The sequence below is a fragment of the Homarus americanus genome, unplaced genomic scaffold (assembly GCF_018991925.1).
Source record: "Homarus americanus isolate GMGI-L3 unplaced genomic scaffold, GMGI_Hamer_2.0 scaffold31037, whole genome shotgun sequence".
Taxonomy (NCBI): Eukaryota; Metazoa; Arthropoda; class Malacostraca; order Decapoda; family Nephropidae; genus Homarus; species Homarus americanus.
In genome coordinates, this window is record NW_024722227.1 from 26,195,404 (window position 1) to 26,212,837 (window position 17,434).

At 36.9% G+C, this 17,434-nt stretch overlaps 1 protein-coding gene across 1 annotated transcript in view; it reads left to right on the forward strand.

The window, feature by feature from the left end:
- Positions 1-17,434, forward strand: part of LOC121862668 — a 53,551-nt gene that overhangs the window by 27,899 nt on the left and 8,218 nt on the right. The window contains exons 19-23 of the mRNA XM_042360988.1: positions 240-10,822; positions 11,017-11,244; positions 12,660-12,812; positions 14,411-14,498; positions 16,791-16,914. Coding sequence (XP_042216922.1) covers positions 240-10,822; positions 11,017-11,244; positions 12,660-12,812; positions 14,411-14,498; positions 16,791-16,914 — 11,176 coding nt within the window. The remainder of the gene's footprint in view (positions 1-239; positions 10,823-11,016; positions 11,245-12,659; positions 12,813-14,410; positions 14,499-16,790; positions 16,915-17,434) is intronic.

The window sequence follows — 17,434 nt, forward strand, 5'->3', positions numbered from 1 at the left end:
GTTTCTTTCTTTCTTTCTTTCTTTCTTTTATATATATAGAAAAACTTTTACAGTGAGATATCTTGCAACTTCAAAATTTTACATTGATTTTGAAGTATTTATATTATGTTCTGTCATGGACTTTATTAGATTTATATTTTCTTTAATTTTAATATCAGAAAGAAATCATAAAAGTGAAGGCAGTTAATTTACTATTGGGATGACTGAACTAAGGTAATAAAATTTTGGTATTCGTGCAGATACGTGGGGAAGCCCGGCTAGGTGATCCAACCAACTTTGAGGCCAAGTTGACATATGAAGATGGAGGGACTTGTGACTCCTACTTCCATATATATCACAATCAAGAAAGTCACCACTCACTAACTGGAGCAAGTCTGGCAATACTAGATCACAGTACTTGGCAAGTTGATGTAAACACCACTTTTGTGTTTTCTGACCAAGAGGAATCACTTGATGTTGAGATAAGTTTCCAGTTTCCAGTGTTAACAAGCCCTTTCCAGTTGTATGGGAACTATAATATTACAAAGGATCATCTTGGCTTTGAAATTGAAGCAGGAATGGAAGAAAAGATGTGTTTATCATTTTTGGGAACTAAGGAGTCATCTTTGAGTGCACAGAAGCTTCATGGTCTGGCTGAATTTAACAGCTCATGGACTGAACCTTTACTTATGAATGTGACAGTTGATCATATTTTAGAAAATATTTTAAATGTAAATTGTGCTTTCCAGTCATCTTGGGATGCCATATCATCTTGGGAAGCTGAATTTAGTGCTAACTATTCATTGCCTGAAGACACAAAGGCCCACTTCTATCTCACACACAGTGACCTTCAGATTACATTGGATCTTGCTTACAACTTTTCAATGAGTGGCTTGAAGCAGACACTAGAGGGTTCTGTGAACACTATGACAATTAGGCAGGACATAGATACAGTTTGGGATAAAAACTTTGTCCCAACTAATATAAAAGGACTAATCTCTCTCCTCAACATCCATGGTTATAACTTTGACTTGAGTTTATCACATGAAGGGGAATCAGTTCCTTATGTAACTGAAATAACAGGGTCCTTGAATGACATGACTTTTATAGTGGAACACACACTGGAGTTGCATCACTTGCTAGAGTGGTCGAGTTCACTGCAGATCACCTTACCAAGTGTTGAAGGAATTATAGGAACTCAGGTCTCACTAAATGCTGAAAGTGACTTATCATCTATAAACTCAACTTTTACCTTCACATCTCCTTGGACTGAAGAGTATAAAGGCAAGTTAATAGTAGAGGAAACTAATACTGTAACTGACTACAAGCTTGATTTAACCCGTGGTGACACATCAGTACTCACATTGATGGTTATATCAACTGACCTTGCTAGCTGGTACCAATCAGATCTTGTACTACAGGTGACTTCTTCTTTCTTTGAGCTCTCAGAGATAAAGTGGAAGCACAGTTTAGATTCTGAGTATTTGGCAAGTGTGCAAGTTACCTATGGCTATGACATTTTTGTACAAGGTAAAAGTCATTTGAAGTTCAACCAGGGATGGTTCAATCAGGAATTTGTATTTTATGATTTCAGTGCCAAAGCCAATATCACAGATTTGGGTGTGCAATTTAAGTCTCTGTTGAATGTGGACTCTAATTATACTGGGAAAGTAGAGGGTGTATGGAATGACTATTACTTCACCCTGACGTCAGCCTTCCTTGATGGTAACATTTTCAAAGTAATGGCAGGTGATTCAGAAAGCAAATTTCATTCTCAACTGCTATATGAAAAGAGAAATGATGGCAACTTACCGAATTTGCATTTCAGTTTTGCAAGAAATGAGATGGACCTTTTTAGATTCAAGATCACATTTGAAGATGCTTATCCCAAAGTTGATGCTCTGTTTTCCTTGGAAGTCTATAGTGAGAAAAGTAGCACTTTAAAAAATGGCCACTTAAGGTTGACTGCCGACCTGGCTAACATTCACAATTATGATTTTAAGGGCAGTTTAGAATTAAAGTCTGATCTTGAAGGCTTTGAGAATTTGGGGGGTAACCTGGAAGTTGACGTTAAAATCAACAACCATTTTTCTTGGAAAGGCCACGTGAATGGATTGGTAAATAGTAAGGAGTGGGTATACAAAGCAAATTTAAATGGTTCTTTTGCGCATCGTCCTGAGTTTAGGTTGGAATACGGAACACTGTATGAAGTAATTTTCAAAGAGGAAACTTTTGATAGGAAAGAAATAAGATTTATGATGTCTGCAACCCAGGAAAAAGAAGTCCAAGTAAAGTTCACACTTTATACTGATCATGTCACCCCCCAGTGGTCTCTGTATATGAGTTACGATAACAAGTATGGAAACTTCAAGGGTTATGTTATGCCCGGTGACTCCCACAAGTATGAACTCTCCTTTCGCCTTTCAAGGAAGACTTTACATGTCAGTGTTCAGAGAATTAATAAGGATGGATCAAAATTCCAATACATTGAAGGCAATCTCAACTGGATAATAAGAAGAGTCAAGCAGCTAATCATTATTAACCTGAATTCAGATGAACCCAGTATTTCCAAGATTACTGGGCAGCTAGTTATTCAACAGAAACGTGACTTGGCTATAACTGCAAACTTACATGTTAATGAAGATAATTTCCTTGGAACTCTCAGATACAGTTCACAATCTTCAAATAATCCCAACCGAATTAGTATAAAAATAGAGAATAACATTGTTGTGACTTTCAGAACCAATATTCTTTTTGATTTTGTTGTCATACCAGAAGGTTTTACAACTGATTTGACAATTGATGTGGATGAGGAAAAGGATTGGCTTTCAGGAAGCTTAAAAGTTACCCTCCCAGAGTCTTACCTTCATTTTAAAACACCATTTTCTGTGATGGAAACTTTTAATTTAACAGTTAATGTAGAAAAGGATGAACACTTTGGCCTGGTAATAATCTTGCAGGTTCCACAGGGGTGCTTCAATTTGACAGGTACATTGGATGAATATTTTCTTTCCTCCATGCTAAACATTCACATCCAGTTACAGTGCACAGAAGAGGTTATATTTGACTTTAATTTGAAATACAACTTCGATAGATATCCCTACAGCTTATATATTGACTTAAGTACTCATGACTATGGATTGCTTTTCAAGTTTAATGGTACATACCACGTGCAGCATGACAAAATTGACATTAAGCTCGAAAGTGAAGTTTACCCACAGATATCACTTGGTGTGTCACTCTTGGGACAATTTGGAGAAACTTCATCCAATACATCTTTCTTCCTCTGCAGACTTCAGACTAAGGATCAGTCCATCTCCCTGGAAGCTGACTATGACTTCCAACCAGGAGGGAAAGGGATTAATGTCACATTTTCAAATTCGTTGTTTGGTTTTCCTTTGAATGTGAAATTAATGAGTGAGTTCAACATGACGAAGGATTCTGGAAGCATGAGAATGCACTTGGTGACAGACTCGACCTTTGATGGTGCTGATCTTTCAGTTGCTTATGACTTAACAGAAGAAATCAAAGAAGGAACCTTTAAGCTGTTGACTACAAATGGTGATGCTGAAGGTGAGGTGACACTTCAAAAGAATAACAACCTTTTATCAGTCATAGCTAATATGTCCTCCAGTCTTCACACCTTCCACAACTATTATATGAAATTCATTCATGAAACTCAAGGGATGAACAGGACACTTGAGGTACAGAGTGTCCAAGATGACACTGAATTCCAGCTTAATTGTTTCACATATAAAACAATGGATGAATTGAAACTGCAGCTTTCCTTCTCAACACCATTTAAAATCTTTGAAAGTTTTGAATTTGAACTGATCCATCCAGTGAAGTACATATCTGAAATCTTTGACCAAGCAAAGTTTATTGTTAAGTCATCTAATGAGACATATACCATTGAAGTCAGACACAATCATCATCGGGCTTGGAGAAAGCAGCTCACTGAAATTACCTTCACTTGTCCACAGTTTGAGTCACATGAATTGTCAATTCTTTTGGCATACAACTTATTAGAAAGTCTAGGATCAGCTGTTCTTAATACTCCTCAGGGTCGTGTCGGATTACAGGGAACGTGGCAGAATTCAGAAAGGAATATTGCCATATCATTGATTTCTTTCTTAACTTATTTTGGTTTAGGAGAATACAGCTTGGCTGTTGACTTTCCTCTTGAACTATCCCAGGAAAGTGAGTTTCACTTAACATACAACAGTTCTGAGCTGGCATTTGTAACTGAAATTAGAACTGGAGAATACTTAAGAAATGGAAACATCAGTTTTAGTATGAATTTAAAGCCTGAGTCTGTTAATAAAATTTACAGAATCAGTTATGAATTACAGGATTCTCTAAAGATAGATGGACAGTTTGATAACTGGACAGCGATGACAAAATTGACTTTTAGTGGAAAACTGATCCCTGCTATGTCGGGAAATCTTGAGATTAAGACTAACGTTAAAGGTTTTGGAGGTGTAGATGGGTCTTGGAACATTGGAAGGAAAGATCAGGCATATATAACTGAAGTAAATATTGACATTAAGCAACAAGGAGCTTTGAAATTTAAAGCTGCAGTTGATATTGAGCCTGATGGATCACCACCTTGGGATAGTATTAAAGTGAACTTTCTCTTTGAATCTCCCTTCACCTTGACTCATCATCTTCAAGCGGAGTATGACCTTAGAACACCAACATTAGCCGCATACTATCAGTATGGTCTTGATACATTCAAGATTCAATGGAGTGCAAATTTCAGTAGTAAATTGGCAACATTTGAGCTAAATGGTGAAATCCCCATCCAGGGGATTTCAGACTTCACTTTCAGTCTTAAAAGTAACTTCATGGAATCATATACAGCTAACTTTGTGGCAAGAATTGAGGAGACGACCCTTAAGTCAAGTTTTGAATTTTTATCCGATTACAAAGTTGGATCAATATTGGCATCGTTGACATCACCATTCATCAGGCCAATGAAGGCAGAGATAAACTGGTCCTTTGCTGAAAGTCCAATGAGTTTTAAGGCCTTGTATACAGCTGGAAAATACTCAGGTGTTCTTGAGATGAGTCTGGATTATACTAGCAACTCTGCCCATTTTGATTTCCAGTTGAGGTCAACATCGGATAAAACATCCAAACTTAATGTTGACTTCATGTATGACTTATCAGATTATAAAGATATTCAGGCTGCCATTGTTATACATGCAAATCATCACATTTTAAACCTAAAATCAAATTTAATGATAAGTGAAGGAAAATTTGCACTGAAATTCTTCAGTTTTGTGAATGTCTATGGAAGTAACAGTTCTGTTGACATAGGGTTTGAAAAACTAGAAAAAACATGTAAAGGAAATATGTCTGGGAAGATAAATGGAAATGAAATATTGAATATTAGCTTTTTATTAAACGTGTTCCAGTTTCAGGTCGACGTGAAATACAAACTGGAACAAGTCTTTGTTGTTAATGTCAATTATTACCAAACTAATGTGCAGCTCATACTGAACGACTATTGGCAATTCAACTTATCTACTCTTCATAAATCAGTAAAAAAGGGGCATCATTTTGGCCTTTACTTCAATGGATTCAACATTGAACCAATTACTATAGAAGCAAATTATACTACCAGGAGACATAATCATCGGTTAAATATTTCTCTAAAAAGCTCCTTAATGCAACCAGTGACCATTCATTTAACTTATTTTCGTGCGAGGAACAATCAACTTAAAGCTCGAGTTACAATTGGGAATAAGGAATACAACTTGACTGGGGGAGCAAATTTACGGAAAAGAGAATCTAGTTTTAAAATTGTCTTTCACACTTCAGAAGACCCCAGTAATCCCATCATTTTGGAAGCTATGTATGATTTAAAAAAATTCTTACAAGGGAAGATGAAGTCTGTAATGGATTTAGCTTTTGTTAATTTTGAGTGGAGAGAGCAGCTGCAGGTGAATGTGACAGGGATGCGCACTGGAGACCAAACAAAGATGACTATTATTACTACTACACCATTAACCTCTGTGCCTCAGTTCCTCATTGGCTATGATGGGGATTTCTCTCACAAAAATGGTGATGTTGATCTCTCTTGTACTGTCTTCATGGAGTGGTCTCAGCAGGTCAATGCTACTGCCATTTTCAAGCTCAAGGATGATGAAATTGACCTCAAGTGGACTTTAATGACTTCTTACCCAATACTAGAAAAGCAAACTTTTTCGTTCATGCTCAAGCCTGGTCACATAAAAGCAGCCTTCATGTTGAATAAGGAGGTGTGGACAGTTTTATGTGACTACCAATTTTCTCCCACATATTCAATAGTATGTTTTGTTGAGACACCAATTAATGGCTATGAAAATCTTTCACTAACAGTATCTGCAGGGATTACAAATGATCATTATACTGGTCAGATTGACTTGACTTGGCCAGAATCACAAACTGTGGCATTACATATTCAGGCTGAAGACATGAAAGTGGAATTTAAATTATTGACTCCATGGGAGCCACTTAGAGTGGTCTTATTTATGGCATCCTTGGAAACTGATGAGCAACAGAAGTACTCGGGTGTCATCCAGTGGGACAAGAGGAAGATAGTGACTTCTTTCAATCTTTTTTCAACAGAATTGCAGTTTGTGACCAAATATAGTGTGGATGATGATGTAATTTGTCTTGCTAAAATTGAAAGTTTGTATGAAAATGGTGAACTAAAATTTCTAATAGAAATTCAGACTCCTTTTGTGCTCTTGAAAAGTCTAAAGACTATATTTAATCTTGAATCTCAAGGTTTTTCAGCTATGCTCTTAGTAAATGGCATAACAAATGTTGTTGAGGGTATGTATTCCATAAATGGATGTGATTTTACAGCTGATATTCCAATTTTAGGAGACTTGAAATGGACACTGGAAGCAAAGAATCAGTGGATGGAGATGAATACAGAGGGGTCCATCATGTTTTCACAGGCAGCTTCTCCTTTTATCATCACTTTTAGTTATGATGTAGATCAGCAGAGTTATGCATTCAAGTCTCTGTTTGAAGTTGTATCTGATAGGAAATGGGTGTCTCTCAGTGTAGAGTACATGAATACTTGGACCATTCAGGCTGTTATCATTGACTCTCATATGGAAATAAAAGTCATGAATCCTCATGATGGAGAAACACATCTGACTTTAAGGCTTGAGTCCCCACAGTGGAATCTAAATTTGTTGAACTTTAATGTTACAGCCAAGTACGGTGCTCAGGTGGAGTCCCTTGATGCTTCCTTGGCATTATTATTAAAATCTAGAAACAAACATTTTTTGCATTATAACTTAAGCTTGAGGGCCAGTGTGATAGAACATCGCTTAATTGTGAATCTTGAATTGGGAAGTAATCAAATTCTCGCTCCATATCACATTAAATGTATCATCCCATTAATCAATGTGTTTTATGAAGAAGGAAAGCTAGAGTTGAGTGTGACCCAGGGAGAGGAAGAGCGATTTGTGTTGGCATATGAGACCTTGTTTCCCTACATGTGGTCATCTAATAGAGTCTTGCTAGTTAAGTCTTCTGAATGGTCTGCAGGTTTCCTGGTCATTCTCACTCAAAATTCTTTAAATTTGTCGTTTTCCTTCCCAGATTTATCCAAAGAGCACTCTTTTCTGGTCACCTGGTCTGATGATACCAGTTTTGTGAAGCTCAGGATTCAAGTGGAACTAAATTCTCCATTTTTGAGAGATGGTTCGTTAAAACTTAATTTTGATTATTCACTTCAGCAAAAATTGTATGGAATAATGAATTTTAACTTTTCTTATGGTAGGAGAAAGGTAGATTTGAGTGGCCACTTCCAGTATAATGTAAATGAACATAAGATTGATAGTAAATTCCAATTAACCTCCAACTGGATTGGAGATTACTCCATAGAAGGCAGTGTTGAGTGGGAGAAGGACATCTCTGTGAGTGTCATCCTCAGTGTTTTAGATGAAGAACACAGCATTAATTTACATTTAGATATCACTAACTATATCTTAAAGCTGACAAGCAGGTCTTCGTTTTTACCGTTTGAGGAAGTGACTTTTACAGGGAAAGTCAACACTGACTTTAAACTTTCAAATATGAATTATGAAGGTAAAGTAATTGTAGATAACCAGGAGATCTTTTTAGATGCCAGATTTGAGAATGAAAACCTTCAACATATTAATTCTTACATCATTGTGAAACAAAACCAGGAAAATATTTTTACAATGTCACTTGTCTTATACTCAGAAGTTAATAGAATTGATTTTGATTTTGATATATATAGTATTATTCCAGAGCTAAATAATAATTTAGAACTGCGTTATACGGATTATTATGAAGTGAGAGATATATATGTGAGGCTCAATAGTTTCTTGTTACAAAATGAGCAAATTGTTTTGGAAGTGACAAACAGTAAGTCTTGGCTTGACACCCAGCGTATTAGCTTAAACTGGTCACAACATTCATTCTTTGTTGAAGCTGATGTAAGAAAAAGGATTTGTAAGTTTAATTTAAAATATTTTTATGAACTAATTGATTTTGAGATTCATCATGAGGTTCACAATGGAGATTTTGATATTATCCTAACATCTCCTTTCAAATACTTAGAATTTTTCACAGTTTCTGTTCACTGGCCTGCTGATGATTCCAACCAGATACCATTTGTATCCCTAGTACATGCATGGGATGATGTTGAAGTTTCATTCCATATCATCATTGAAGATGATGATACTTTTGGAAAAAGTGTTGAAGTTGTACTTCTTACATCATTTAAAGACTTTGAAAAATTCAGATTGGTTACCCCAAAATTTAAGAGTAATGGACAGCACTTGCAAGTGATGTTAGAATATCCTGGAGGTAAAGTGGGAATTGAAATGAGTATAACTTTCACAACTTTACTTGACAGCCAAGTTGTGTTGGGTCTTTATCTACCCTTTGAAAAATATGATATAATATCTTTATTATACATTATGCAAGGAGGACGTGGAATATCCGTCATAGAGGCACGCATGGGAAAGGTTGGATTTAAATTTGCATTACAAAATCAAAGGAGGGCGATAGGATCATCACAGGTAGTCCTTTTGCAGGTGAATGAGTTTAGTATAAGAGCAGAAATAAGAGAGTTTTTAACTTCCATGAAAGATAGAGCATATATCCATATTGACATAAAATCAAAAGAATTGTTAGAAAATCACTCATTTCATATTGAGTATCAACTTGAAGGTCTTAAAAGAAGTTTCTTGGTTGTGAAGATTGACCAATATGAGCTCCTCAAGGCACATTTAGCTTGGGGTCCAGATAAAGTGTTTGCATTTACTCTTCCAATGATCTACCCAAGCTCTCTTACTCTTAATGCAGAGTTTACTGAAAAACTTGAGGATTTCCAAGTGTTATTAAATTTTGCATCAGATAATACTTGGGTAGTTGCTGGGGTCCATATGCACCATGAAGTCTTGGAAGGTGGCCATCATTTCTCTATGCAAATTGTAGCCTTAGAAAATCACTTTTATGTGGAGGGAACATTTTCAGTAAACTCTTTCCATTACAATGAAAGTTTAATATTTGAATTAAACAATAAAAAAATGGGTTATAAAAGCTTGTTCCAGAGAGAACCAGGTTTCTTCAGTACTGTACACACAGGTGACATCTATGTGCTGCTGCCAGCTCAAACTGTGCACTATAAAACTAATGCAACATCAAATTCAAGAGAGTTAGAAATGTTGTCAAGCTTCACATGGAATGAACAAGATCCTGAAATGCCACCAATTACCTTCAAGGTGAACTATAATGACAATTCTTTCTTTGGACAAATGAGGCATTACTTAAAAGCAGTTTTCAGTCATCCTGATGTTAAAGACATTTACCTTGAATGTGACATAAAGCAAGACCAAAACTCACCATTACATGGTTCAGCAGAACTTGTAGATGGAAACTCTCCAGAGAGGAATATTGTAATGATGCTTGACATACAACCTGTTACACAAGATGGAGAACACAACATAAAAGTCAACATCTCGCAGCCTTTCTCTGAATTTGCTCTGACCATGGATGCTCTGGTCTTAAGATCAGTGTTCACCAGGGGAGATTACAGGTTTAAATATTGGAGTTTAACTAAGGAGATATGGGAAGACTTGAATATCTTGACTGCTGTAAATACAACTAATAGTGGCTATGACTTTTCTGCAAATATTTTCTCGTCTCAAGCAAAGTGGGGCTACAGTTACGAGGGGGACGTTCATTCTTGGGATAATTCGGCCACGTTTAACATTCAAGGAAACCCAAGCGACTGTGGAGAATTTTGGAAATTTGGAACGACAATAAACAAACATTTACCCGAACTACTTGTGTATCTGGATATTGGACAGAAAGATCAGGAAGCTTATGAAGAAGGGAGGCTGAGAATTGGGTTGCATAATCCAGTTGAACTTGGGACAGTTTTAGATCATAAACGATTTGGGGAGTGGAGCCAAGATGGTGCTGTTGGCCTGAAGCTTATTACACCAGACATACTCCAGTTCATCTTTGAGTTTGACCCGTCTCTTGACTACAGTGATAGCAGCTTCTTACACCACTTGACCTCACCTGGAGATAAGATCCTGAATATTTGGTGGCATGACCTGACCTCAGTGTCATCAATGTGCAAACAGTGGATTTTACTGGAAGCTCCAGCTGTTCTAGAAGTCTTTGTTAACAGTGAAACTGTTCAGACAATATGGGACAGAGAAACAAGTAATGTTAATTACTTCGTCAATGAATTCAACTCAGCCATCATCAACATCAATGAAGATATCAACTCCTTATGGATCGAGTCACTCCAGCCGGCTCTTCATGCTGTGTACACCTTTACCATCAGTGTGTAAGTAAAATGTTATTGATATTGTGAGTTATGTTATATAATCAGTATATTATCTTGTATACCTGTTTTAATTGATGTTGAATAGAGAGAACTAAGATAAACATGCTTAATCATGACTTTTCCTTATATTAGTAAAATGAATTTATACATTGACAGCAGACAAGTAATCCAACCCACTTCTCTCTTATTTTCAGGTCCAAACAATCTCTGGTGTACCTGGAGAGTTTTGGTGACTATTTAAGCCTTCATCTAAATCAACTAATGGAACTTATGAAAGAGGAATGGGATTATCTGGAGGGTCAGATCAATACATTTATTATTCCTTTGGCTTCATGGTGGACGGATGTTATACAACAGATGTGGGAGAAGGTGCAGACCCAGTTCACTGGTCTTTACAATGTGGTATCTGCTTGGTTAATAGAGTAAGTGAAATTATTTTAAGGAATTTCCCTTTTACAATTGATGAAAAGCTTTTATTAAAGAATATTTTAATGCTGTGCCCAAAATGGTAGGAAGGAAATGGCAAGACCGTAAGGGAGACTGAAGGATGGTGTGAATGATGTACTAAAGGTAAGAGGAAACACTGATGTAGGTGATTGACAGATATGGTTTATGGGGCTGTAACGGTAGTAAGAGTGAACTAAGGCAGGAGGAAGTTTGCAAGAATAAAAGATAAACCTAAACACTAACCAAGAAGCTACATAGCTCAAGGAATGAAGGAAAAGTACTGTATTTATTTACTTGACCTGTCTAATTATATTACTCTGTCCATACTCTCATCAGATCTTCATTATCACAGCCTTGACAAAGAACTTGGCATGTATATATATATATATAGAGAGAGAGAGAGAGAGAGAGAGAGAGAGAGAGAGAGAGAGAGAGAGAGAGAGAGAGAGAGAGAGAGAGAGAGAGAGAGAGAGAGAGAGAGAGAGAGAGAGAGAGAGAGAGAGAGAGAGAGAGAGAGAGAGAGAGAGAGAGAGAGAGAGAGAGAGAGAGAGAGAGAGAGAGAGAGAGAGAGAGAGAGAGAGAGAGAGAGAGAGAGAGAGAGAGAGAGAGAGAGAGAGAGAGAGAGAGAGAGAGAGAGAGAGAGAGAGAGAGAGAGAGAGAGAGAGAGAGAGAGAGAGAGAGAGAGAGAGAGAGAGAGAGAGAGAGAGAGAGAGAGAGAGAGAGAGAGAGAGATTAAATTATTTAATCTGGTTTTTATATGCACAGACTGTTATGTACATGTTCTACTCAAATTAAGTTCTTGGAATGTATGCATAAAACTAACCCATGGCATTCCCATTGTTGTGTAAATTTAAGTGTTAAAGTGTTGCTGTAGGTTCTCTGAGATGTCAGCCACACCAGTGCTTGAGGTTCCATTAACTTTCAGAGTTGGTGAAGGTGGTGGCCTCATCTACACCTGGGAACTATATCACATTCCTTGGGCACACATCTCACTCATAGTGCAAACTTAAGTCTCTCAGGCCCTTTCCCACTGTAATAAAGGGTGACTGAAACCAAGAGTAAACACAAGCTCCCTATTTGTTGTTATCCATTTACTCTTCATAGCAAATAGAGAAAGAAAGAAAGGGCAGTGTCTGTTTGTACTCGCTCATGCATAACACCAATACTGTAGTTCATATTAATGCCTTCACTACAGGGACACCACTATTCATATTTTATTTGGCTAACACCAGACAATCTTATTCAGCAGAGACGGTATTCTGTACGCATGTGGTTAATAAAATTTTTGGGCTTGTGTTGGGCAAAAGATTAAAAGAAACAAACATAATCCCCTCCCTCCCCACCGAAAAAAACATTATTATTGTTTGTTTTAAAGTTTGCATCATTTTAGGCTGAGTGAATATTTGGAAGCTGAGTTTATGAACTTGATGAAGAAGATGAAGAGTTTGCTAGACACTGTTATTGGTACACTACAAGGCTATCTCTATGCTATCCAAGAAACTATTCAGCCAACCCTCGACTCCTTGCTGCAGGTCCTCATCAGGTACGTTGCTATGCTCATTGCCTCGGATATTTGAAGATGTTTTCTGACTTTGTGCTCGAGCAATTTAATTACTCGGTACTTCATATTAGGTTTGATTATATTATTTAGTTATTTTTATGACTTGTTTATTAATTTAATCTTTAATTGTGGATATTCCCTTGAGCAATACACACGGTGATCACTTAAAATACTGTGGTACAGTATTGTGTACAGATGAGTATGTTTACCGTATTTTACAGCATATAAGATCCACTTTTTTGTCTGAAAAATGTCTAAAAAAAACGTCAGTCTGCGGCCTATATGTGAAGTTGCAGTCTCCCGCAAGCTAATGAATCCCCCCCCCCCCCACCGTTGCTGTCTCCAGTAGGCTTAATTCTACCTAACCCAATACCAGATTAAAAAATATGTTATTGCTTACTTAAACATTGTTATTACTATTTTTAATTAATTAAAAATAATCATTGTAAATATAAAAAGCTCCATTTTAACTACTGTACTGATGACGATATCCTGAGACGAATAATGTCTATACAGCAGACACCCAACTCTTCAGAGGCAGCTAAGCAGTAACCATTTCTGAACTGCTACAAGCATAACAATCTATTAATTCCATACCTGACACATTTATTTTTCCATCTACTAATACTTGATACAAATGAAGATTAACAGATAACTTTCTTTTCACATTTACATCTGTTAACATCACTGGCAGCCTTGTAGCCAGGTTAGACTCATCACCAGGCTACTGGGCCAAGCTGTTGTTTTTCAACTCGTATTTTCGGGTAGATATACGTAACTTTCTTCATTTATTTTTACTGATATACATGCACACACCATCCTACATACATATTGTGATAAAGGTAAAAGACATAATTGTCCTAAGGGCAAACACATAAAAGTAATGTACATTTCTTTGTACATGAGTTAGCTGGCTTAGTGGGGGAGCAGGAGGATGGCTGGGCAGTGGGTGGTGGGGGGGAGCATTGTTAGGGAAGGTGGAGGTAGTGGTGCTGTTATTATGGTAAACATGGTGTACAGATGTACAGTACTGTATATGTTAATGGTAACTGTTTTAAACTTTCATTTGGCTTTTATTTACTGGTTTGGTAATACAATATTTTTGTTCAATCCATAATGCAATGTCTAGCCAACATACAGGCAATTAAAACATCTAAGAATTACTTAAATACGTAATATTAGGAGGACACGTCTCTACCTGGCATTTAATTGCAATTCTCAAACCCCCTCCCCCACCCTCCATCACACGCACTGCCACCGTTATCCTCTTTGTTGTTATTTATTGGTATTATTTGTATTTATTTCTCACATTTCTGGTACTGTACACATTGTCTTAAGAAAACTATGGATACAGGAGGAAAATATACACTCAAGTTTCTTCCTAAATACTCCCTATTAAAATGGCTGTGTGTGTTATTTGCTGTAAAATATGGTAACTGTCAACGATTCTCCATACATAATACAATTAAGTTGGTAAGCTTGGAGTGCCATGTAGAGTGTGTGTAGCCTGTCCGTGTTATAAAACTTCTCTTTGGTTAATGATGACTTTTGAATTTATAATGTCTTTTTTTTAACTGCAGTTATGGTGAAGAGATTGGACCACTGTTCCTAAACCAGTGTTGGAAGCATATTTCAGACAAGCTGGAGTCAATAGCATTGATGAGAGAGGTAATGGAGTTCAGAATAACATTTGACTAATGGTTGGACGTGCACTTGTGATGTCAATGTATGGGAGTGATGTTAGTGGTAAAAAAGTTTAATAGTAGCAATGTTCTCGTGTCAACTTAGGTGATGGTTACTCTCAAACTCACAGTACCAGATACAATACTGTAATGATGGTGGCTGGGGTATAATTGTTTATATATTAGTAAACCCTTGATAACTCGGAATATATGGGGCTCTAACCATTCAAGTTATCTCGGCACTTTCCTCCCTGTCTTTTGTCCCACTCCAATACCCAAATTTTTGACCAAAATAACCCACCAAAATCATAAAACTTGCAAAAAATTACGACAGTACCTACCAGCACTGCAGGTGAAGGATGAAGATAATTCAAGCTTCTGGTGCCATGTGGTAGGTGTCAGAGGTAAAGTACAGTATACACAGTAAGCACTTACAGCACCAACTTTAGCAGAAAATACCTGGGAGGTATTCATTGAACCAGTGAGAGAGAAAGAGGGGGAACCAAAGCTAGCACTCAGAGTGGTTACTTTTCAACTTGTAATTTCAGTTAGACTTACATCATTTTTTTTTTATTTATTAGAATTAATTTTATTTATTCCTCACATTTATTGGTACAGTATATATTTAATGTACAAAGAATAGCTGCTCTGGGTGACATGACACAGTTAAGCCGCTCAGCCAGTCAGGTGACTCACATCAGGGAAGGGAGAGAGACAGTTACACTTATGGCTCACTGCCTCCACACACAAACGTTTACCTCCCACACATACACACCATGTTCTTTAGTTTTCTTTTTTATTGTTTTGTTTTATTTTCTTTATTACTAAGCCACATTAGAGTACTGTAGTGTAGTGATTTTATTTTTATTTTCTCAAACTAGTATGGACAAATGATAAAGAGGCTGAGCTAGAGAGTGATGCTGGTGTTACGTTCCATTTACCTGCTATAATCACTGATGAAGATTCTGTAGTCAGTAATGTTACGACCTTCCTCCTTTCACTGCTTACCCATCTTCCACCACTGGTTACCAGCGGCTAGGGTCGTATGTACAGAGCAGTAGATATATTGCAAGAGTCGTCGAATTACCACTGTCTGTCCCGCCAGTCTCCGGTAATTCCCCGACGATCGGTATCAGTGAACAGACAGACAACAGGCAGATAGATTTCCACCAGGTCACAGAAACACACTTGTTCACTGTAGTCTTCCTTAATAAACAGTAATTCTTCACAAAACTGTTCACTAGGTAATGTCTTCACAGCTTGACTCCACACTTCAAATATATAGTTATCACACTACCAGTTTACAATTCCTTAGTCTTCTCACTTTATATTAATCACAACAATTCCACAATACTTGCACAACAATTGTCTTCAGTTGTTCTGCTAGGCTTATTAGTCTTTATACTAGGGACAGAGGCGAGCAACTCACTCCCCTAGGCAGCCCACGCCAGCTTATATATGGTTCATCAGACACCTAGAACATTCTAGCAATGTCCGGACGAGGAGGGTCGGCTCGAAACCCGCTTGGAGAATTCTAGAATGATCTAGGCTTAAAATAAGAGGTAAATCAGAACTTGAATGATGCAATGCATTCTATAATATTCTTACATAATTAATACATCAATATCATCAATATATACATGAAAATTCTATTAAGTTTACCAAAAATAACTGCTGCATGGGACAGAATAGAATCAAAACATCCAGTATACAAGATGACAATATCCTGTACGAAATTATGCCTCGGCATAACAGTATTAAAGGTACACTAGACGTAGCATACATAGATGTTTATGGGTTAAATTTTCAAACCCAAGATCTTTTCTCCATTTATTAAGAAATAAACTTCTGTATTGCGCAATAACTAAGATATCACCGTAATTATCGCACGAGCGGTGATCGTTAATAAGGGATGAAGCGTATGTGTTACAAGCTTTGTGAACGCACGTTTGACGTGGGTGAGAGACTGGTACAAACTGCCAGAAGCCGGCTACTTAATTGCTGACCCATGCGGTCAAGGTGCTGTCGCACAGTGGAAAAACACTGTCACATGTATAGTTATGACTACTCACTGCTCATAGGCTAGTTACCGTGGGTAATTAAAAAATAATTTACAGTTGAATACTGTATTTTACTGCCATTCCATGTTATATCGAATTGTGAGTTATCAAGGGTTACCTTTCAGATCTTGTAATGATGGTGGCAGTGGTATAATTGTTTATATATTCACCTCTGTAGTACTTGTTTTCATTACTAATCATTACCTTTTAAATTGAAGGGCATCATCAGTATGTGGCCAGTTGTGAAAGAGTTCCTGCAGACTGAGGCATATTATAGCCACTTCACTCAAGCCAGTGTTGTGGTGTTTGGGTGGATACAGAACTGCTGGAGTGTTGTTATGGGTGAGAATAATAATCTTACATTACACTTTGAATGAATTCAGCACTTATCATGGTCATATGTATTATGTTCATGTGTTTATAGTTAATTCATATATTTCATTGTTATGTTTTTGGAAACAATAAATATGTATGGTGTATACTGTATAGTGATAGAAAATTGTTAATAGAAATTCAAAAGAAATTATGTTGAGTTAATATTTGTCAGGAGACTCCAGATGAGTGGACTTGTGAGTTCCACTTGAGAATCTGAAGTTTATTTTATGAATTCTTGATGTTTTTGCTGTTTTTAGTGTCATCACTACTAGTAGGTATGTAAAGTTTCCTTCAGACCCTATGAAAAGGCTTCACAGATTGAAAGTAAATTTGGCATGCAGCTTCATATAAATTACATGTATTTTGAATTCTATAATCAGAATTTTTTATTAATATTTGCTATATGCATACTGGGTAGTTATGATCCCTATTCACTTGAGTGTAAAGATTTATGCTACAAACGGCAAGACTAAATTGATTACCGGTA